This window comes from Pleurodeles waltl, chromosome 5 (genome assembly GCF_031143425.1).
Source record: "Pleurodeles waltl isolate 20211129_DDA chromosome 5, aPleWal1.hap1.20221129, whole genome shotgun sequence".
Lineage (NCBI taxonomy): Eukaryota > Metazoa > Chordata > Amphibia > Caudata > Salamandridae > Pleurodeles > Pleurodeles waltl.
In genome coordinates this window covers 419,884,431-419,907,381 of record NC_090444.1, presented here as the reverse complement: position 1 = coordinate 419,907,381, position 22,951 = coordinate 419,884,431, and the positions used below count along the sequence as shown (strand labels likewise).

The window sequence follows — 22,951 nt, the reverse complement described above, 5'->3', positions numbered from 1 at the left end:
AACAGCTGATCCTCCAGGCGAAAGTCTTCCGTCCTTTCAATATAAAAACTAAGAGGCCTTTTAGGGTCCAAACGGTGAAGTCTCTCTTCCTCCTTCGAGGGGTGAGGAGGAGGGTAGAAAGATGGAAGGGTAATGGTCTGCCCTATATGAAAAGGAGTGACAACTTTTGGTAGGAAAGCCGCCCTGGTTTTCAACACCACTTTATCCGGAAAGAATAAGGTAAAGGGGGGTTTAACAGAAAGAGCTTGTAGCTCACCAACCCGCCTAGCCGAGGTTATAGCAATGAGAAATGAAGCACCAGAAACCTTAGAGGGCAAGAGTGCATGGGTTCGAAAGGTGACCCCATTAAAAAGGTCAAAACAAGATTCAGGTCCCACTGAGGCATATGAAAAGGAGTGGGAAGAAACCTATTAACTAAACCTTTCAAGAACCTAATCACAATAGGCGATTTAAACAAGGAGGTCGTATCCAGGAGGAAAAGAAAGGCTGACAGAGCCGCCAAATAACCTTTAACAGTAGCCACTGCACAACCCTTCTTTGCTAAATCTAAAGCAAATAACAAAATATCGGAGAGGTGGGCCCTCAAGGGATCAATTTGCTTTTCTCCACACCAAGCCACAAATTTAGCCCACCTGCCAGCATAAACGGTCTTAGTGGATTGTCGCCTGGCTGGTAAAATAACATCCACTAAATCTGGTGGGAGAGAAAAAGAACTCAGATTTCCCCGTTGAATCTCATGGCATGAAGGTGCAGGCTCTGGATGTGGGGGTGTAGAACCTGCCCCTGAGAGAGGAGATCTGCCTGAGAGGGAGATGGAGCGGAGGGCACAGCGAGAGTTGGAGAAGGTCCATGTACCACATCCTTCTTGGCCACTCCAGAGCTATTAAAATGACCTGAGCCCGATCTTGGCGAATCTTCCTCAGAACCCGAGGAAGTAAGGGTATGGGGGAAATGCGTAAAGCAACTGGTCGCACCAAGAGAACTGAAGAACGAGTTACTTACCTTCGGTAACGACTTTTCTGGTGGATACATTAGCTACCTGTGGATTCCTCACCTCATGAATACTCCCATGGCGCCAGCATTCGACGGAAATCTTCTTACTAGTCTCTGCACGTCGACGAGGACGTCACTCTAGCCCACGTGACGCCGTCTGACGTCATACAGGCAATAAGAGGTCCTCGACGACGTGCGGACGTCAGTACCAATCATTTTTTACGTGCATGAGAACAACCAGGCAATGCAATGAAAGAGCAAGGCAACATCCCATTATATTGCAAAAACACACAACATTGTATGAATAACTGTAAATCTTTTTATATAAATATATATATAAAACTTTCTCTTTTAAAATATATACACACACCAAGTATATACACAAAGATATATACATATATATAAATATATATTATATACACATCCATGGCACCCTCAAAGACCAAGAGGAGCGCACTCAAGGATTACTTGGCAAGACCAGAAAGGCAACGGGGAGGCGGGTGGGACCGTGAGGAATCCACAGGTAGCTAATGTATCCACCAGAAAAGTCGTTACCGAGGGTAAGTAACTCGTTCTTCTGATGGATACAACTACCTGTGGATTCCTCACCTCATGAATAGAGTCCCAAAGCAGTACCACGCCCGGCGGTGGGTGCCTAAATGGTCAAACCAAGAAATCCTGCAGCACTGACCGTGCAAAATGGCCGTCCCTTCTAACCTCAGAATCCAAACAGTAATGTTTTGCAAAAGTGTGAAGGGACGACCAAGTTGCGGCCTTGCAGATGTCGACCACAGGAACACCTCTGGCCAAGGCCGAAGTGGCCGACTTAGCTCTGGTGGAATGAGCTCTAATGCCCTCAGGAGGATCCTTCTTCGCCAAAGAGTAACATATTTTAATGCAAAGAACAACCCACCTGGATAGTGTTCTCTTGTGGACTGCCTTTCCTCTCCTCTTGCCCACGTATCCAATAAACAGCTGATCCTCCAGCCTGAAATCCTTTGTTCTATGGATAAAGAAGCTCAACGCTCTCTTTGGGTCTAGACGGTGCAGTCTTTCTTCCTCTTTGGAAGGATGAGGCGGAGGATAGAACGTGGACAAAGTAATTGCCTGAGCCAAATGGAAGGGTGAAACAACCTTCGGGAGGAAAGCAGCCTTGGTCCTCAACACCACCTTATCCCCATAAAAAGTTGTATAAGGGGGTTTTACTGATAAGGCCTGCAACTCACTCACTCTCCTTGCTGATGTTATAGCTATCAGGAAGACTGTTTTTAAAACCAAATACCTCAAGGGGCAAGAATGCATAGGTTCAAAAGGGGACCCCATAAGGAAAGTCAGGACTAAGGACAAATCCCATTGCGGCATAACGAATGGCTTTGGAGGATATTGATTTAGAAGACCTTTCAAGAATCTGATAACAATAGGGGATTTAAATAAAGATGGTTGGTCTGGAAGACATAAGAAGGCTGACAAGGCCGATAAATAACCTTTAATGGTAGCCACTGCACAACCTTTCTGCGCCAGAGAAAGAGCAAAAGACAAAACGTCCGATAGATGAGCATGCAAAGGATCAATCTGCCTCTCTCCACACCACGCAACAAATTTAGACCACCTATTAGCGTAGATAGATTTAGTGGAGTGTCGCCTGGCCGCTAATATAACATCCACTACCTCAGGCGGGAGAGAGAAGGAACTCAGGTTGCCCCGTTCAATCTCCAGGCATGTAGGTGCAGACTCTGGAGGTTGGGGTGTAGAACCTGCCCCTGCGACTGCGAGAGGAGGTCTGCCCTGAAAGGGAGACGGAGCGGCGGGCACATTGAGAGTTGGAGAAGGTCGGAGTACCACACCCTCCTTGGCCAATCCGGAGCTATTAAGATTACTAGAGCCCGGTCTTGGCGAATCTTCCTCAATACTCGAGGAATCAAGGGTATGGGAGGAAACGCGTAAAGCAACTGGCCGCACCAGGTCATTTGAAACGCGTCCCCCAACGCTTCCTGCATCGGATACTGAAGGCTGCAGAACAACGGACAATGCGCGTTCTCTCGAGTGGCGAACAGATCTACCCGAGGAAACCCCCACCTCTGGAAGATTAAACGGACTTGATCTGGATGGAGACGCCACTCGTGGTCTGCCGAGAAGTGGCGACTGAGACTGTCCGCACGCACGTTCAAAACTCCGGCCAGATGGTTTGCTATCAAGCAAGTCCAATGGTCCTTTGCCCAGGACCATAGTCGAAGAGCTTCTCTGCAGAGAAGGTACGACCCCACTCCTCCCTGCTTGTTTATGTACCACATCGTGGTAGTATTGTCCGTTAGGACCTGTACCGACTGACCACGAAGGGAAGGGAGGAAGGCCTTGAGAGCCAGACGTACAGCCCGTAATTCTAACAGATTGATGTGAAAAATCTGTTCCTCTGGAGACCAAAGACCTTTGATCTCCAGATCCCCCAGATGAGCTCCCCACCCTAGAGTGGAAGCATCCGTTATGACTGTGGCCACTGGTGGCGACTGCTGGAACGGCTTTCCTTGCGAAAGATTGTTGCTTACAATCCACCACTTCAAATCCACAGCAGCATCTCTGGAGATCTTGACAGTACCCTCTAGATCCCCTCTGTGTTGAGACCACTGCCTTCGGAGGCACCACTGAAGAGCCCTCATGTGCCAGCGAGCATGCGTGACCAACAGAATGCAGGAGGCAAAAAGACCGAGCAGACGAAGGACCTTGAGGACTGGAACTACCGCTCCATTTCAAAACATTGGAACCAAATCCTGAATATCTTGAATCCGCTGAGGCGGAGGAAAGGCCCGACCCAATGTTGTATCCAGTACTGCCCCTATGAACAGGAGGCGCTGAGAGGGCTCTAGGTGAGATTTGGGCTCGTTCACCGAAAAACCCAGGTCGAACAACTGGGTTGTTGACTGCAGATGACGCAACACAAGCTCCGGGGACTTGGCTTTGATCAACCAGTCGTCCAAGTAAGGGAATACTGCTATCCCCTTCCTTCTGAGCTCTGCCGCAACCACCGACATCACCTTCGTGAAGACTCGAGGTGCTGAAGTAAGACCAAACGGAAGGACCGCAAACTGATAGTGTTGCGATCCCACCACAAACCGGAGATACTTCCTGTGTGACTTGAGTATCGGGATATGAAAGTAAGCATCCTGCAAGTCGACAGACACCATCCAGTCTTCCATGTTCAACGCCAAAAGCACCTGTGCTAGGGTCAGCATCTTGAACTTTTCCTGCTTGAGGAACCAATTCAAGATCCTCAGGTCCAGAATTGGTCTCAAACGACCATCCTTCTTGGGAATCAGGAAATACCTTGAGTAAACTCCTTGACCCCTTTCCTGCTCCGGGACCAACTCCACCGCGCCCTTTAAAAGGAGGACTTCTACCTCCTGTTCTAGCAACAGGAGGTGTTCTTGTGAACAATACGAAGGGCGGGGCGGGATGAGGGGCGGAAACTCCCGAAAAGGAAGGGTGTAGCCTTCTCCCACAACACTGAGAACCCAATTGTCCGACGTAACAGTCTCCCATTTGGTGAGAAAATGCTGTAATCTTCCCCCTACAGGAGAGGCGTGAGTTGGAAATGGTGGAAGCCTAAGGCTGCTTCCCCTGCTGCACCCCGCCAGAGGATGAGGAAGAGGCAGAGTGCTGCTGAGAGGCTCCTCTGGTGCGGACCCTACCTCTCCCCCTAAAAGATCTATAGGGATGGGAAGAGGCAGGTTGCTGATATCTTCCCCGAAAGGAAGAGGAGGAAGAGCCACGCCCAAATCCACGAAACCTCCTGAAAAATCTGGAAGAGGCCGTGGAAGAAGGAGCTTGGAGCCCTAACGACTTAGCCGTGGCCCTGCTTTCCTTAAAACGTTCCAAGGCCGAATAAGCCTTAGCCCCAAACAGTTTGTCCCCATCAAACGGGAGATCCAACAATGTGGACTGTACATCTGCCGAAAAGCCCGAGTTACGGAGCCAGGCCTGTCTCCTTGCCACCACAGTTGTGCCCATTGCTCTGGCAACCGAGTCGGTGGTATCCAGTCCCGTCTGGATAATTTGGGTCGCAGCAGCCTGGGCATTTGAGACAAGATCCAAAAGACCCTGGGGAAGCTCTGTAAACGAAGAGGAGATGTCATCCATCAGAGCATGAATATACCTCCCCAGGATACAGGTTGCATTGGTGGCTTTTAACGCCAGACTGCAGGACGAAAAAATCTTCTTCGACTGCGCCTCTAGCTTCTTTGAATCTCTGTCCCCAGGCACTGTCGGAAAAGAACCAGGCGCTGACTTGGACGAACAGGAGGCCTGCACCACCAAGCTCTCCGGCGTAGGGTGCCTGGACAGAAAACCAGGGTCAGTTGGAGCCGCCCGATACCTCCTGGCCGCGGCTCTGTGAACTGCTGGGGAAGATGCCGGCCTCTTCCACACCTCTAAAACTGGATCCAGCAGAGCGTCATTAAAAGGTAACAGAGGCTCCGCCGCGGCTGAGGCCGGATGTAACACCTCTGTCAAAAGGTTTTGTTTCGCCTCCACCACCGGCAAAGGCAGGTCCAAAAAACTAGCTGCCTTCCGTACCACTGCATGAAAGGAAGCAGCCTCCTCAGTATATTCCCCCGGGGACGAAAAGTCCCACTCAGGGGAAGTGTCCAGCCCACTGGCCGACTCCAGTCCACGCAGCCCATCACCCGAGTCCTCTAGCTCTCCTTCCTCTAGGGCTCGTTGGTACTCCTGCTCTTCTAGTACCCGGAGAGCACGTCTCCTTGAATGCAGTCGTTGCTCAATCCGCGGAGTCGACAATGCCTCCGCCGAAGTCGGAGATCGGCGCCGATCTTCCGAAGCCACCGACGCCGCATCCGGCGCCACAGGTAACTTCGGCGCCGACTGAAGAGCAGTTGAAACGGATGGACCCACCGGAGTCACAGGCCGAAATCTCGACGTCGATGGGATGGAAATCCCTGGGGCCAATCCTTCCGAAGCCACCGGAGCGGCCACCGGCGCCGACACTGGCGCCGAGCCCACGTTCCCAAACGGGAGAAAGGGCATAAAGGGTGCCGGCCGAAGAGGCGCAGGATCACCCAAAGAAAAGGCCAAAGGCCCAGCCGGAGCACCCCCTGGAGCCATCTGTTGGAAGATGGCATACATCGCATTCAAGAATGCGGAACTATCGGCTCCAGGGGTGGGAAAAGCCGGATACTGGGGTGCCTGTCTCGGAGGCGACCCCGACGCCGGCCTCGGCGTCTGCGCCGGAGAAAACACTTGAGGCTCCAATACCTCAATCACCGACGCCTGACCAGGTGAAGTTGGAGACGCCGGAGAAGGCAACGGCGTCGAAGGATGCGGCGTAACCGTGGGGCTGACCTCCCATGTTCTTCGGCGCCGATCCGGAGACCTGGAACGAGCCTCCCTTGAATGACGCCGAGATTCTCTACGGCGCCGGGAGTCTCGATGACGCCGATGTCTTGGAGAAGACTTCTTGTGATGCTTCTCCTTTGACTTGGCCATAAACAGCTTCGCCTCACGTTCTTTAAGAGCCTTTGGATTCATGTGCTAACATGAATCACAAGTCGAGACGTCGTGGTCGGAGCTCAAACACCAAAGGCAATCGGAATGAGGATCCGTCACCGACATCTTGCCTCCACACTCACGACAAGGCTTAAATCCAGACTTTCTCTGCGACATTATTTCCACAGCGAAAGACTACGCAGCAAGATATACACTGTAACCGCAAGAGTAACAGTTGCTCCCTCGAAGATAACCGTTTCGAATGCACGGAAAAAAGGGAACTGACGTCCGCACGTCGTCGAGGACCTCTTATTGCCTGTATGACGTCAGACGGCGTCGCGTGGGCTAGAGTGACGTCCTCGTCGACGTGCAGAGACTAGTAAGAAGATTTCCGTTGAATGCTGGCGCCATGGGAGTATTCATGAGGTGAGGAATCCACAGGTAGTTGTATCCATCAGAAACACATCCCCCAAAGCTCCTTGCACCGGATACTGGAGGCTGCAGAATGACGGGCAGTGCGTTTTCTCCAGAGTGGCAAACAGATCTATCCTTGGAGAACCCCACATCTGAAAGATGTGTAGGAACAGATTCGGATGGAGATGTCACTTGTGATCGGTCGAAAAATGTTGACTGAGAGTGTCCGCACGTACATTGAGCACTCCGGGCAGATGATTTCCTACAAAGCAAATCCAATGGTCCCGAAGCCAGGACCAGAGATGCAGAGCTTCTCTGCAGAGAAGATACGACCCTACTCCTCCCTGCTTGTGTATATACCACATCGCAGTAGTGTTGTCTGTCAGGATCTGAACTGACTGACCGCGAAGGAACAAGAGGAAGGCCTTGAGAGCCAGACGAATCACCTGCAATTCAAACAGATTTATATGAAAAGTCTGTTCCACTGGAAACCAACGACTCTTGAGCTCCAGGTCCCCCAGATGAGCTCCCCACCCTAGAGTGGAAGCCACCGTGGCCACCGGAGGCAGTAGTGAAAACGGTCTTCCTTGAGAAAAGTTGCCGTCCACAGCCCACCATCGTAGATCCGCTGCAGCGTCTCTGGAGATTGTTATCGACTCCTCGAGATACCCTTTGTGTTGAAACCACTGCTTGCGGAGGCACCATTGGAGAGCCCTCATGTGCCAACGTGCATGAGTGACAAACAGAATGCAAGAAGCGAACAGACCGAGCAGGCGTAAGACCTTGAGGACTGGAACAACCACTCCATTTTGAAACATTGGAATCAATGCCTGAATGTCCTGAATCCGCTGGGGCGGGGATGGGCCCGATTCAATGTAGTATCCAGTACTGCCCCTATGAACAGGAGGCGTTGAGAGGGCTCCAGGTGAGACTTGGTACATTTATCGTAAAACCCAGACTGAACAACAACTGAGTTGTCATCTGCAAGTGACGCAACACAAGCTCTGGAGACCTGGCTTTGATCAACCAATCATTCAGGTAAGGGAATACCGATATCCCCTTCCTTCTGAGACTTGCTGCCACCACTGCCACCACCTTCGTGAAGACTTGAGGTGCTGAAGTAAGACCAAACGGAAGAACCACAAACTGGTAGTGTTGCGACCCCACCACAAACCGGAGATACTTCCTGTGCGACTTGAGTAAAGGGATATGAAAGTAAGCATCCAATCTTCTTTGTTCAACGCCAGAAGTACCTGTGCCAGAATCAGCATCTTGAATTTTTTCTGTTTGAGGAACCAATTCAAAATCCTCAGGTCTAGAATTGGTCTCAAATGACCGTCCTGCTTGGGGATCAGGAAGTATCTTGAATAACAACCCTGACCCCCTTCCTGCTCTGGAACCAACTCCACTGCACCTTTTGACAACAGGATCTGACCTCCTGCTGCAATAACAGGAGATGGTCTTCTGAACAAAACGAGGGATGAGGAGGGATGGGAAGGGAAAACTCCTGAAAAGGGAGGGCATATCCTTTCCTCACCATGTTCAGAACCCAGGAGTCTGATGTAATTAACTCCCACTGGTGGAGAACAAAACGTAATCTTCCCCCTACAGGAGAAGTGTGGTCCAAAATGGGGAGAAAACTAGGGCTGCTTCCCTTGTTGTTGTCCTCCAGAGGAAGAGGATGATGCAGGGTGCTGCTGGGTGGCCCCTCTTGTCCGAACCCTCCCCCACCCTCTAAAGGATCTATATGGGAGGCTGGCAGGCTGTTGGACTGTGGACTGGGGTCTCCAATGGTAGACGGCTCCACGCCCAAACCCCCTGAACCTCCGAAAGGACCTGAAAGGAGTAGCAGAGGAGGCTTGCAGACCCAACGACTTCGCCGTGGCTCGACTATCTTTAAAGTGCTCTAGGACAGAGTCTGCTTTATCACCAAAACGTTTCTCTCCATCAAAGGGCAAATCCAATAAAGTAGTCTGCACATCAGAAGAAAACTCAGAGGACCTCAACCAAGCGTGTCTCCTGGTAGCAATAGAGGTACCCATTGCCCTGGCCACGGAGTCTGTGGAATGCAGAACAGACTGGATTATCTGTTTTGCTGCAGCCCGAGAATCAGATAGAAGTTCACCAAATTGACCCTGCACATCCTGCGGCAGGTCAGGAACCATAGCCCTAGCCGAGTCCATCAGGGCGTGGACATATCTACCAAGAACACAGGTAGCATTCGCAGCCTTGAGAGCCATGCTGCAAGAAGAGAAAGTTTTCTTTGCCGATTGCTCCATCCTTTTGGATTCCCTGTCCGATGCAATCACAGGGAAGGAGCCTGGTGCAGATCGTGTGGAGCAAGAGGCCTGAACAACCAGACTCACCGGGGTAGGATGTTTTGATAAGAACCCTGGATCTCCAGGCACCACTCTGTACCTCCTTGGCACAGACCTATTCACAGCAGGTGACGAAACAGGCTTCCTCCAAAGTTCTAAGAAGGCCTCCATAAGAGCATCGTTAAATGGAAGCAAAGGATCCGCAGAGGATGAAGTATGGTGTAGGACCTCCGTCAACATGTTTGTTTTAATGTCTGCAGCAGGCAACGGAAGATCTAAAAAGTTTGCCGCCTTCCTAATCACCGTGTGGAAGGAGGCCGCCTCCTCCGTTAACTCCCCAGGAAAAGAAAGGTCCCATTCCGGGGAAGTGTCAAGCCCACTGGCCGAATCCAGCCCTTGATATTACCCCAAGGGCTCCACAATCTCCCCTTCTTCCAACAACTGCCGTTGGTACTCTTCCTCTTCCTCTTCCAAAAGTCTCAAGGCCTTTCTACGTGACCTCAGTCTGGCCTCTAACCTCGGCGTCGACATAGAATTGTCTGACGCCGATGACACTGGCTTCAAAACTTGAAGACGTGGAACGGGAGAGGAAGTTTGGCTTCGGTCCAATCCATCATTCAGATCTGGTGCCGGAGTTGATCCCAACGGCGCTGAGGACACTTGAGGCTCCACCATTGGCGCTGACTGACTGGGCAATAAGATCAGCACCATAGGTCTGGAAGGCGCTATCATCGGAACCACAGGACCTCGAGGCGACGTCATCGGCGCCGAACCGGCACACTCATCCGGATAGAAGGGCATAAATGGTGCTGCCTTGTAAGGAGCCGGAGAGCCCAACGAAAATACTAACGGACCCGTGGGACCAGCCGGTGTACATCAAGAACATGGCATTTGAAAATGCCGCCGGATCTGCTCCCGGAGACGGGAAGGCAGGATACTGCTGGTCTCCATGTTGCACCTCTGCTTGCTGAACATCGGAATCATTAGCAGCAGGTGAAAATCGTGGACTCTCCGCAGGTGACACTACCTCAAAGATCGACGGCGCCGGAGAAGCCTGAGGGCTCTGAGGTTCTGGAGTCACCGTCGGACTAACCTCCCACGTTGTACGGCGCCAATGAGATGGAGACCTTGATCTTGACCGGCTCCGGGCCGAATGACGCCAAGACTCATGACAATGTCATTTCTTGTGTCTCTTCGACGAAGTGTGGGAAGAGGACCTGCGATGACTCTTATGCCCCTTCTTCGCCTTAGCCAAAAAGAGTTTGGCCTCTCTCTCTTTCGAAGCCTTAGGATTCATGCTCTGGCAGGAAACACACTCCTCGACATCATGCTCAGAGCTCATCACCAAAGGCAATCGTCATGAGGGTCAGTAACCGACATGCGACACCCGCACTCTTGACATGGCTTAAGTCCCAACTTCCTAGGAGGAGACATTGTAACTAGAAACCGGAATGAAACTAGTAACAAGATGGGACACCTCCAACAGTAGCAAGAGCTAGGAGAAAACCGTTAGCGTTGAAGGCACGCAAAAAAGGGAAATGACGTCAGCACGCCGGCGAGGACCTTTTATTGGAACGGTGACGTCAGATGGAGTTGCGTGGAGCCGTGCAATTTGTACGTCCTCGTCGACGTGGAGAGCTGGGAAGAAGATTTTCCGTTGGATGCTGGCGCAATGGAGAATTTATAAGGTGAGGAATTCACAGGTAGTTGTATCCATCAGGAAATCTCCATAACAGCGCTTGCTTCAGCCACATCGTGGCTTTAGCCATGTTGTCCCATTAGCTTTCTTTTTGTTTTCATTGAAGTTCCTTTTGTGGTTGGATGGGTCTCATTCAGAGTGAGTCTGTAAAAGGGTGTAAGTCCTATACAGGATGGCATCAGGCCCAGCACAAATTTATACTTCCTGACTGTAACTGATTGCCTGATAGAGAAGCTCTTTAACATGGCCTGAAGGTTCATTAGTCTTTCTGGGGAAGGGACTGCCTTTCCCAAGTGCGAGTCCAGTTTTGCTCACAAGAACTGAATTTTCATGTGTGGTTCACTCAGATTTTTTTTAGGTTTATAGCGAATCCTAATCTGTGAGAGAGATCAATGTAAGTGCCATATAATCCTTTGCCTCTTACCTTGATGGAGTTTTGACGAGCCAGTCATCCAAGTACAGCTACACTTGGTGACCATGTCCTGTAAAGAAGGCAGCAACTGGCAGTAGGCTCTTGGTAAATAAACTAGGGGGGGGGGGGGCTTTCCTGAGTAGGATGCGAGAATATGCATCTTAAAAGTCCCAGGAGGTCAGGTATTCTGTTTCGTGGATCTTCATGAGGATCTCTTAGAGCATAACCATAAGAAAATACTTTTTCCAAAAACTTGTTGAGTTCCCTGAAGTTTAGAATCGGTCTTGAACGGCCCATTTTCTTCATTATCAGGAAACAACTGGAATAAAATCCCTTTTTTATTTGGGGCCATTTCTTTAGCTCCTTTGAGGAGGAGGAGGAGGAGAAGAATTTCCTGCTTGACAATGATGTTCCTTCTTGGGTGGGTGAACAGGTAGTCTTTGTATGAAATCTAATATATGTCCTGTTTGTACAATCTGCCTCACCCATAGGCCTGATACTATGGACTCTCATGCCAGGGCAAAAAGAGAAATCCCCCCCCTCTTCAACTGGTGAGGTTGGGATGGAAGAGTTGGTGGGGCAGGTACGGGAAAAGTTAAGCTCTTTTGTCATTGTCACTGAAGCTCTACTGAGAGGTGCTCTTCTTTCATGTGGTCAACCTGCCATATCCTTGACTCTGGATGCAGTTGAAATTATATCCTTGGTTATATCAGGGTTGTCCTAGGGGGTAATATTGTCAGATTTGGCATCCATAATAATTGAAAGTTCCCTTGCGAGCTTAGGATCTGCTGGAGACACGATAAATAGCTGACCCTGGGCATCGATATTTTAATACTCCTAGAGATTCTGCTGTACCTGTGTGTCTTGATGTTTTGTAGGACATTTCCAAACAGAGTTAGCCCATCAAATGGCATATTGAGGATCTTTGCTTGGACCTCTGGACTGAAAGCAGTAAACCTCAGCCATCCCTGCCTCTTAAAGTCTGGTTTTGGATGTCTGGTAAGGCAGGTAAGGGCGGATCCCAGGGCCCTGTACTTTTTCTCCACTTGTGACACCACTGCTGGAACTGTATATGTCATTTTCATCAATATTAGGCCTTCAGACCGACCAGGTAAGGCCAGTACTATTATAGACTGAATGGTGTTGCATGGTTGCTCTTTTAAGTCATGAAGCATTGCTGCTCCACCAAATCCATAGGTATATTTAATTTCTTGGTATGAATCCCGGCTATGTTCTCTCGGGCTGAATCTTGTTGGGTGGTGAGTTATCTCCATTCTTGGGTATGATGCAGACATCCCATCACATATTATCTTTGTCCTCTTCCTATGCATGTTCACCTTCCTCTTCCTCCAAATCTGAATACACAGAATCAGATAAGTCTTCCTCGCCCATGTACTTAGACGATGGCAGAACAAGCAGCTAGTTAACAAATCTGGAATGTATATCATTTGGTGGTAGAGATGGTGGAGAGGCATAGATGGTAAGGGCAGCAGTGAAGGTAAAGTAGGCACAGCAGGAGCTTCGAATCCAGAATCTGGAGGCAGACTAGTTGTCACTTTGAAGGGTGAAAAGGTAGCTATGACAAAGTCCATCATCAACAGTGTTGTCATTGATGGCTGTTGACAACAAAGGTGTTGATGTCAAATGTGTTGTCATCAATGGAAGAGGGACATCTTTGGAGCTACCGTCAACAGTGTTGTCGCCCTTGACAGTCTCACTGACAATGACATTGTTGTAATTGACGATGATCTCCTCACCGCCCTCATCAAGACTTGAGACACCGGAGAGTTCCACTGACAACATAGATGTTTTATTCATCACTGTTCAGGATAATTAACTGCCAATGGTAAGGATCCAGATAGGATACCACAGGAATTAGATTTCCACACAACTTTTTGTGCAGGGTTATGCTCTTCCTTTCTGGAGTTTTTTACAGAGGAAACCTCAGATTTTTTCCTGCTAGATGGTAGCTGCAGACACTTTAGACAATATGTCCAGATCTGGAGATTGTATGTGTTTTTTATGCACAGCCTTTGTGAAAGCGATTGGTGAATCACTTTTTTACAGAATAATCCCCAGACAACGTGGCATCCCCCTTAGGAAGGGGGCTTTTACTTTGCCCCTGAAAGACAAAGAGTGACATCCTCCTCTCCTTGTCCCTCAGTTTTAGATAGAAAAGTCTTACAAATGTCACAGCATGACGCTTTGCGAATTGGATACAGGCAATAAATACATTGTTCATGGAGATCATCAAGAACAGATCTTTTTCTGTCCACAGGTAGAACATTTGAAAAGATACTTTTTTCTCTCTTTCAGTCATGTTGACAGTTGGTGACAGAAGACAGGGTTCCCTGGCCCAGGATCAGAGTTTACACTAAAACAACTTACAGTTCTGTGAAAGTAGGGTTGGTTCAGGCTCTCTTTCTGGAGTGTTGTACAGAGGAAACCTATGTTTTTTCCTGCAAGGAGGTGGCTGCAGACGCTTTAGACAATAGGTCCAGATCTGGAAGTTCTACATGTTTTTATGTACAGCCTTTGTGAAAGTTTTTGGTGAAGCAGACAAAAGGCAATTCCCCCTTTAGAAAGGGGGCTTTTCCTCTGCCCCTGAAAGACATATAGGGGGTCATTCTGAGCTTGGCGGGCGGCGGGAGCCACCCGCCAAGCGGGAACCACCAGAATACTGCTGTGCGGTCAAAAGACCGCCGCGGTTATTCTGAGTTTCCCGCTGGGCGGGCGGGCGACCGCCAGAAGGCCGCCCGCCCGCCCAGCGGGAAACCCCTTCCCACGAGGATGCCGGCTCCGAATGGAGCTGGCGGAGTGGGAAGGGTGCGACGGGTGCAGTTGCACCCGTCGCGATTTTCAGTGTCTGCTATGCAGACACTGAAAATCTTAGTGGGGCCCTGTTAGGGGGCCCCTGCAGTGCCCATGCCATTGGCATGGGCACTGCAGGGAACCCCAGGGGCCCCACGACACCCGTTACCGCCATCCTGTTCCTGGCGGTGAAAACCGCCAGGAACAGGATGGCGGTAAGGGGGTCGGAATCCCCATGGCGGCGCTGCTTGCAGCGCCGCCGTGGAGGATTCCCTAGGGCAGCGGGAAACCGGCGGGACACCGCCGGTTTCCCGTTTCTGACCGCGGCTGTACCGCCGCGGTCAGAATGCCCATGGGAGCACCGCCAGCCTGTTGGCGGTGCTCCCGTCGTTTTAGCCCTGGCGGTCGTCGACCGCCAGGGTTAGAATGACCCCCATAGTGCCACCTTCCTCTCCTTATCTCTTTGATGGAAAAGTCTCACAAATGTTCACAGCGTGACACTTTGCGAGTAGGATACAGGCAATAAATACACTGGGAATGGAAACTATCAGAACAGATCTTTTTCTGTCCACGGCTAGAACAACATTTGAAATTAGATTTTTTTTTCTCTGTCAGTCATGTTGATAGCTGGTAACAGAGGAGAGGGTCCCCTGGCACAGGAAGATAGTTTACACTAAAACAAACTTACAGTTCTCTGAAAGCAGAGTTGGTTCAGTCTCAGAGTAAACCAGAATAAGTAACAGGATAAGGTCAACGAGGGGCTACAGCGGAGATCTCCTTGGAGATTCCCTCACACACACTGTATGGTAGAAATCTGAGGTATGTGGCCTCTATGGAGAGTAGAAGAACTATCACTTTCACCTCATTGGTTCAGATGATTTCAAATGAGGTGGATGCCTTCACTGCAGAACTTACCACACACAAATGCCCAGAAACAATAACCCATGTGCTACAAACACGGAAAACCGACAGTTTGATCCAAAAGATGAGGAAATGTAATGTAGTCCTAATTTAAGCATTTACAACCTACAGAGCAGGCACAATAACCTTGAGAAGTCACAGAAAACATATGCAACTCTAGGAATAGCTTTCAACATTTTGGTATTATTATAAGAGTCTTAGCTACTTAGGCTTAAATGCCAAAGACTTAGTGAGAATGTTTAAAATGATAGACTTGCCAAATGTTTTACTAATAAATAAGACACAAATGGATACTAAATATCACAGCATTCAACCCCCTTTCAAAACTCTTTGGTTTAACTCTGAAATATGTGAATAATAAGAATCAATACTGTAGACAACTCAAGGTTTCAATGTTATCTGCATTTGTGTTTTTTACCCAACTACAAATCATTTGTGACCACTGAGGATTGCTTTTGCTATTAACACTGGAAACGAAAGAAACATTGGTGACTGAAACTGAATACTACATCTGTAAGTGCTCTAATACTCACTTGAACTGCACAGCCCAGTAAAAGTAAGAGCAGCTTTTGTACTTCTTCAGTTCCTTGTTCTAGAACAAAATTTAGAAACAGATACAGTTATTTGTTTAATTATGACTTATTTTACCTTTTGTGTGGCCAGGATATTAAAATGATACCCTGGCTTTTTTCTACTGTTATGTATGTATCAATGTGAATGTTTGTATAAATGACGTTTATGTAGATTGAACCTTGCTATAATGCTGTACAAGGGAGGGATAATTCAATGAAGACCGAAACGGGTGGGTAGTAAGGAGATGGGGAAGGAATGTTACACCAGGTTGGAAGGAACTGGGATAGCTCTAGACTAGGGAACATTAACATTAGAGAAGGGAGGAAAGAGGATGTGTGTCACTTAGAAGTTGGGGGCTGAGGGAGAAAGAAACAGGGATCAAGTTGATCACAAGGGTTACTATGTGAAGGGGAAGAGAGAGGGACGAATGCAAGAATAAAGTCATTTATTTCTGGCCCAGGAGCCTTAGTGATTGCATGTGACACACTTTTGGTTGAATGCATAAAATGGTATGGGGCTAGAGAAGGAGGAGTGTGATGGGCTGTTTCTTCAGATTTTTCTTTGCACACACAAGCTCAGCCAATTATATAGTTTAAATTAAAGTTCCACTGTGAATTATCTTCACTCTTAATCCATAATTACATAAACAGTCTAATAATCTGCCAAGAAGTAGTTCTGTGACTTTGAAATTATAGTCATACAAAAGAAATATGTTACATACCTTTACCTGTAGATTTCCAGCTTTTGTATCCTACTCTAGCTACCACTATTTAGTATTGCCCACTATCTCCTGTGGAACTCAATCCTTGCCCACATTTTCACTGTTAGAGGTCAAGACCATATTCCTAGTCCATCCTTGCTAGCCAACTGGAAAAATGGCTGATTCTAATCAGCAAAAACAAAAGGACATTGAAACTAGTTTTGCCGATACAGTCATTGTTTGTTGCAAACTATGCGACAAGGGAAAGGATGAGACTACTGTGGGAACACAAACAATGTGGTTGTACAGATATCAGTGGTTGCATCCACTGCCCCTTCCCAACCATATATATTAACTTTTCCAGTACTAAATGAACGAGTTACTTACCTTCGGTAACGACTTTTCTGGTGGATACATTAGCTACCTGTGGATTCCTCACCTCATGAATACTCCCATGGCGCCAGCATTCGACGGAAATCTTCTTACTAGTCTCTGCACGTCGACGAGGACGTCACTGTCTCGCACGCGACGCCGTCTGACGTCATACAGGCAATAAGAGGTCCTCGACGCCGTGCGGACGTCAGTACCAATCATTTTTTACGTGCATGAGAACAACCAGGCAATGCAATGAAAGAACAAAGCAACATCCATTATATTGTAAAAATACACCACATTGTATGAATAACTGTAAATCTTTTTATGTACATATATATATATATATATATATATATAAAACTCTCTCTTTTAAAATATATACACACACCAAGTATATACATAAAGATATATACACATATACCTATATATATATAAATATATTATATATATATATACATCTATTGCACCCTCAAAGACCAAGAGGAGCGCACTCAAGGATTACTTGGCAAGACCATAAAGGCAACGGGGAGGCGGGTGGGACCGTGAGGAATCCACAGGTAGCTAATGTATCCACCAGAAAAGTCGTTACCGAAGGTAAGTAACTCGTTCTTCTGATGGATACAACTACCTGTGGATTCCTCACCTCATGAATAGAGTCCCAAAGCAGTACCACGCCCGGCGGTGGGTGCCTAAATGGTCAAACCAAGAAATCCTGCAGCACTGACCGTGCAAAATGGCCGTCCCTTCTAACCTCAGAATCTAAACAGTAATGTTTTGCAAAAGTGTGAAGGGACGACCAAGTTGCGGCCTTGCAGATGTCGACCACAGGAACACCTCTGGCTAAGGCCGAAGTGGCCGACTTAGCTCTGGTGGAATGAGCTCTAATGCCCTCAGGAGGATCCTTCTTTGCCAAAGAGTAACATATTTTAATGCAAAGAACAACCCACCTGGATAGTGTTCTCTTGTGGACTGCCTTTCCTCTCCTCTTGCCCACGTATCCAATAAACAGCTGATCCTCCAGCCTGAAATCCTTTGTTCTATCGATAAAGAAGCTCAACGCTCTCTTTGGGTCCAGACGGTGCAGTCTTTCTTCCTCTTTGGAAGGATGAGGCGGAGGATAGAACGTGGACAAAGTAATTGCCTGAGCCAAATGGAAGGGTGAAACAACCTTCGGGAGGAAAGCAGCCTTGGTCCTCAACACCACCTTATCCCCATAAAAAGTTGTATAAGGGGGTTTTACTGATAAGGCCTGCAACTCACTCACTCTCCTTGCTGATGTTATAGCTATCAGGAAGACTGTTTTTAAAACCAAATACCTCAAGGGGCAAGAATGCATAGGTTCAAAAGGGGACCCCATAAGGAAAGTCAGGACTAAGGACAAATCCCATTGCGGCATAACGAATGGCTTTGGAGGATATTGATTTAGAAGACCTTTCAAGAATCTGATAACAATAGGGGATTTAAATAAAGATGGTTGGTCTGGAAGACATATGAAGGCTGACAAGGCCGATAAATAACCTTTAATGGTAGCCACTGCACAACCTTTCTGCGCCAGAGATAGAGCAAAAGACAAAACGTCCGATAGATGAGCATGTAAAGGATCAATCTGCCTCTCTCCACACCACGCAACAAATTTAGACCACCTATTAGCGTAGATAGATTTAGTGGAGTGTCGCCTGGCCGCTAATATAACATCCACTACCTCAGGCGGGAGAGAGAAGGAACTCAGGTTGCCCCGTTCAATCTCCAGGCATGTAGGTGCAGACTCTGGAGGTTGGGGTGTAGAACCTGCCCCTGCGACTGTGAGAGGAGGTCTGCCCTGAAAGGGAGACGGAGCGGCGGGCACGTTGAGAGTTGGAGAAGGTCGGAGTACCACACCCTCCTTGGCCAATCCGGAGCTATTAAGATTACTAGAGCCCGGTCTTGGCGAATCTTCCTCAATACTCGAGGAATCAAGGGTATGGGAGGAAACGCGTAAAGCAACTGGCCGCACCAGGTCATTTGAAACGCGTCCCCCAACGCTTCCTGCATCGGATACTGAAGGCTGCAGAACAACGGACAATGCGCGTTCTCTCGAGTGGCGAACAGATCTACCCGAGGAAACCCCCACTTCTGGAAGATTAAACGGACTTGATCTGGATGGAGACGCCACTCGTGGTCTGCCGAGAAGTGGCGACTGAGACTGTCCGCACGCACGTTCAAAACTCCGGCCAGATGGTTTGCTATCAAGCAAATCCGATGGTCCTTTGCCCAGGACCATAGTCGAAGAGCTTCTCTGCAGAGAAGGTACGACCCCACTCCTCCCTGCTTGTTTATGTACCACATCGTGGTAGTATTGTCCGTTAGGACCTGTACCGACTGACCACGAAGGGAAGGGAGGAAGGCCTTGAGAGCCAGACGTACAGCCCGTAACTCTAACAGATTGAAGTGAAAAATCTGTTCCTCTGGAGACCAAAGACCTTTGATCTCCAGATCCCCCAGATGAGCTCCCCACCCTAGAGTGGAAGCATCCGTTATGACTGTTGTCACTGGTGGCGACTGCTGGAACGGCTTTCCTTGTGAAAGATTGTTGCTTGCAATCCACCACTTCAAATCCACAGCAGCATCTCTGGAGATCTTGACAGTACCCTCTAGATCCCCTCTGTGTTGAGACCACTGCCTTCGGAGGCACCACTGAAGAGCCCTCATGTGCCAGCGAGCATGCGTGACCAACAGAATGCAGGAGGCAAAAAGACCGAGCAGACGAAGGACCTTGAGGACTGGAACTACCGCTCCATTTCGAAACATTGGAACCAAATCCTGAATATCTTGAATCCGCTGAGGCGGAGGAAAGGCCCGACCCAATGTTGTATCCAGTACTGCCCCTATGAACAGGAGGCGCTGAGAGGGCTCTAGGTGAGATTTGGGCTCGTTCACCGAAAAGCCCAGGTCGAACAACAACTGGGTTGTTGACTGCAGATGACGCAACACAAGCTCCGGGGACTTGGCTTTGATTAACCAATCGTCCAAGTAAGGGAATACTGCTATCCCCTTCCTTCTGAGCTCTGCCGCAACCACCGACATCACCTTCGTGAAGACTCGAGGTGCTGAAGTAAGACCAAACGGAAGGACCGCAAACTGGTAGTGTTGCGATCCCACCACAAACCGGAGATACTTCCTGTGTGACTTGAGTATCGGGATATGAAAGTAAGCATCCTGCAAGTCGACAGACACCATCCAGTCTTCCATGTTCAACGCCAAAAGCACCTGTGCTAGGGTCAGCATCTTGAACTTTTCCTGCTTGAGGAACCAATTCAAGATCCTCAGGTCCAGAATTGGTCTCAAACGACCATCCTTCTTGGGAATCAGGAAATACCTTGAGTAAACTCCTTGACCCCTTTCCTGCTCCGGGACCAACTCCACCGCGCCCTTTAAAAGGAGGACTTCTACCTCCTGTTCTAGCAACAGGAGGTGTTCTTGTGAACAATACGAAGGGCGGGGCGGGATGAGGGGCGGAAACTCCCGAAAGGGAAGGGTGTAGCCTTTTCCCACAACACTGAGAACCCAAGTGTCCGACGTAACAGTCTCCCATTTGGTGAGAAAATGCTGTAATCTTCCCCCTACAGGAGAGGAGTGAGTGGGAAATGGTGGAAGCCTAAGGCTGCTTCCCCTGCTGCACCCCGCCAGAGGATGAGGAAGAGGCAGAGTGCTGCTGAGAAGCTCCCCTGGTGCGGACCCTACCCCTCCCCCTAAAAGATCTATAGGGATGGGAAGAGGCAGGTTGCTGATATCTTCCCCGAAAGGAAGAGGAGGAAGAGCCACGCCCAAATCCACGAAACCTCCTGAAGAATCTGGAAGAGGCCGTGGAAGAAGGAGCTTGGAGTCCCAGCGACTTAGCCGTGGCCCTGCTCTCCTTAAACCGTTCCAAGGCCGAATCAGCCTTAGCCCCAAACAGTTTGTCCCCATCAAACGGGAGATCCAACAATGTGGACTGTACATCTGCCGAAAAGCCCGAGTTACGGAGCCAGGCCTGTCTCCTTTCCACCACAGTTGTGCCCATTGCTCTGGCTACCGAGTCGGTGGTATCCAGTCCCGTCTGGATAATTTGGGTCGCAGCAGCCTGAGCATCAGAGACAAGATCCAAAAGGCCCTGGGGAAGCTCTGTAAACGAAGAGGAGATGTCATCCATCAGAGCATGAATATACCTCCCCAGGATACAGGTTGCATTGGTGGCTTTTAAAGCCAGACTGCAGGACGAAAAAATCTTCTTCGACTGCGCCTCCAGCTTTTTTGAATCTCTGTCCCCCGGCACCGTCGGAAAAGAACCAGGCGCTGACTTGGACGAACAGGAGGCCTGCACAACCAAGCTTTCCGGCGTAGGGTGCCTAGATAGGAAACCAGGATCAGTTGGAGCCGTCCGATACCTCCTGGCCACGGCTCTGTGAACTGCTGGGGAAGATGCCGGCTTCTTCCACACCTCTAAAACCGGATCCAGCAGAGCGTCATTAAAAGGTAATAGAGGCTCCGCCGCGGCTGAGGCCGGATGCAACACCTCTGTCAAAAGGTTTTGTTTCGCCTCCACCACCGGCAAAGGCAGGTCCAAAAAACTAGCTGCCTTCCGTACCACTGTATGAAAGGAAGCAGCTTCCTCGGTATATTCCCCCGGGGACGAAAGGTCCCACTCAGGGGAAGTGTCCAGCCCACTGGCCGACTCCAGTCCACGCAGCCCATCACCCGAGTCCTCTAGCTCTCCTTCCTCTAGGGCTCGTTGGTACTCCTGCTCCTCCAGTACCCGGAGAGCACGCCTCCTTGAATGCAGTCGTTGCTCAATCCGCGGAGTCGACAATACCTCCGCCGAAGTCGGAGATCGGCGCCGATCTTCCGAAGCCACCGACGCCGCATCCGGCGCCACAGGTAACTTCGGCGCCGACTGAAGAGCAGATGAAACGGATGGACCCACCGGAGTCACAGGCCGAAATCTCGACGTCGACGGGATGGAAATCCCTGGGGCCAATCCCTCCGAAGCCATCGGAGCGGCCACCGGCGCCGACACTGGCGCCGAGCCCACGTTCCCAAACGGGAGAAAGGGCATAAAGGGTGCCGGCCGAAGAGGCGCAGGATCACCCAAAGAAAAGGCCAAAGGCCCAGCCGGAGCACCCCCTGGAGCCATCTGTTGGAAGATGGCATACATCGCATTCAAGAATGCGGAACTATCGGCTCCAGGGGTGGGAAAAGCCGGATACTGGGGTGCCTGACTCGGAGGCGACCCCGACGCCGGCCTCGGCGTCTGCGCCGGAGAAAACACTTGAGGCTCCAATACCTCAATCACCGACGCCTGTCCAGGCGAAGTTGGAGACGCCGGAGAGAGCAACGGCGTCGAAGGATGCAGCGTCACCGTGGGGCTGACCTCCCATGTCCTCCGGCGCCGATCCGGAGACCTGGAACGAGCCTCCCTTGAATGACGCCGAGATTCTCTACGGCGCCGGGAGTCTCGATGACGCCGATGTCTTGGAGAAGACTTTTTCTTGTGATGCTTCTCCTTTGACTTGGCCATAAACAGCTTTGCCTCGCGTTCTTTAAGGGCCTTCGGATTCATGTGCTGACACGAATCACAAGTCGAGACGTCGTGGTCGGAGCTCAAACACCAAAGGCAATCGGAATGAGGATCCGTCACCGACATCTTGCCTCCACACTCACGACAAGGCTTAAATCCAGACTTTCTCTGCGACATTATTTCCACAGAGAAAGAGTACGCAGCAAGATATACACTGTAACCGCAAGAGTAAAAGTTGCTCCCTCGAAGATAACCGTTTCGAATGCACGGAAAAAAGGGAACTGACGTCCGCACGTCGTCGAGGACCTCTTATTGCCTGTATGACGTCAGACGGCGTCGCGTGCGAGACAGTGACGTCCTCGTCGACGTGCAGAGACTAGTAAGAAGATTTCCGTCGAATGCTGGCGCCATGGGAGTATTCATGAGGTGAGGAATCCACAGGTAGTTGTATCCATCAGAAATACTCTGGAAGATATGCTTAGTTTCATAAACAAAATCCTGCTGTAATGCTGTTCTGTCCTACTCACCAAGTTTTGCCTGGATAGGTACTGTACAACTGCAATGATGTAATGTGTTCCTGTTAATTTTAATAAATTAAAATAATAGTAATAATAAAAAGATATGCACACAGATCAAGATGATAAGCGTCATGGTGGATTAAAACAAAATGGTGTCTAGATCACTTCCAGACCAAACCTGGCAACAATCT

General features: G+C 49.4%; 1 protein-coding gene across 2 annotated transcripts in view; it reads right to left on the bottom strand.

Annotated features, from left to right (window-relative positions):
• CCDC88A (coiled-coil domain containing 88A) overlaps positions 1-22,951 on the bottom strand; it is a 1,055,351-nt gene that overhangs the window by 836,946 nt on the left and 195,454 nt on the right. For both annotated transcript variants that reach the window (XM_069234179.1, XM_069234180.1), the window contains exon 5: positions 15,595-15,653. In XM_069234179.1, the coding sequence (XP_069090280.1) occupies positions 15,595-15,653 (59 nt within the window). The remainder of the gene's footprint in view (positions 1-15,594; positions 15,654-22,951) is intronic.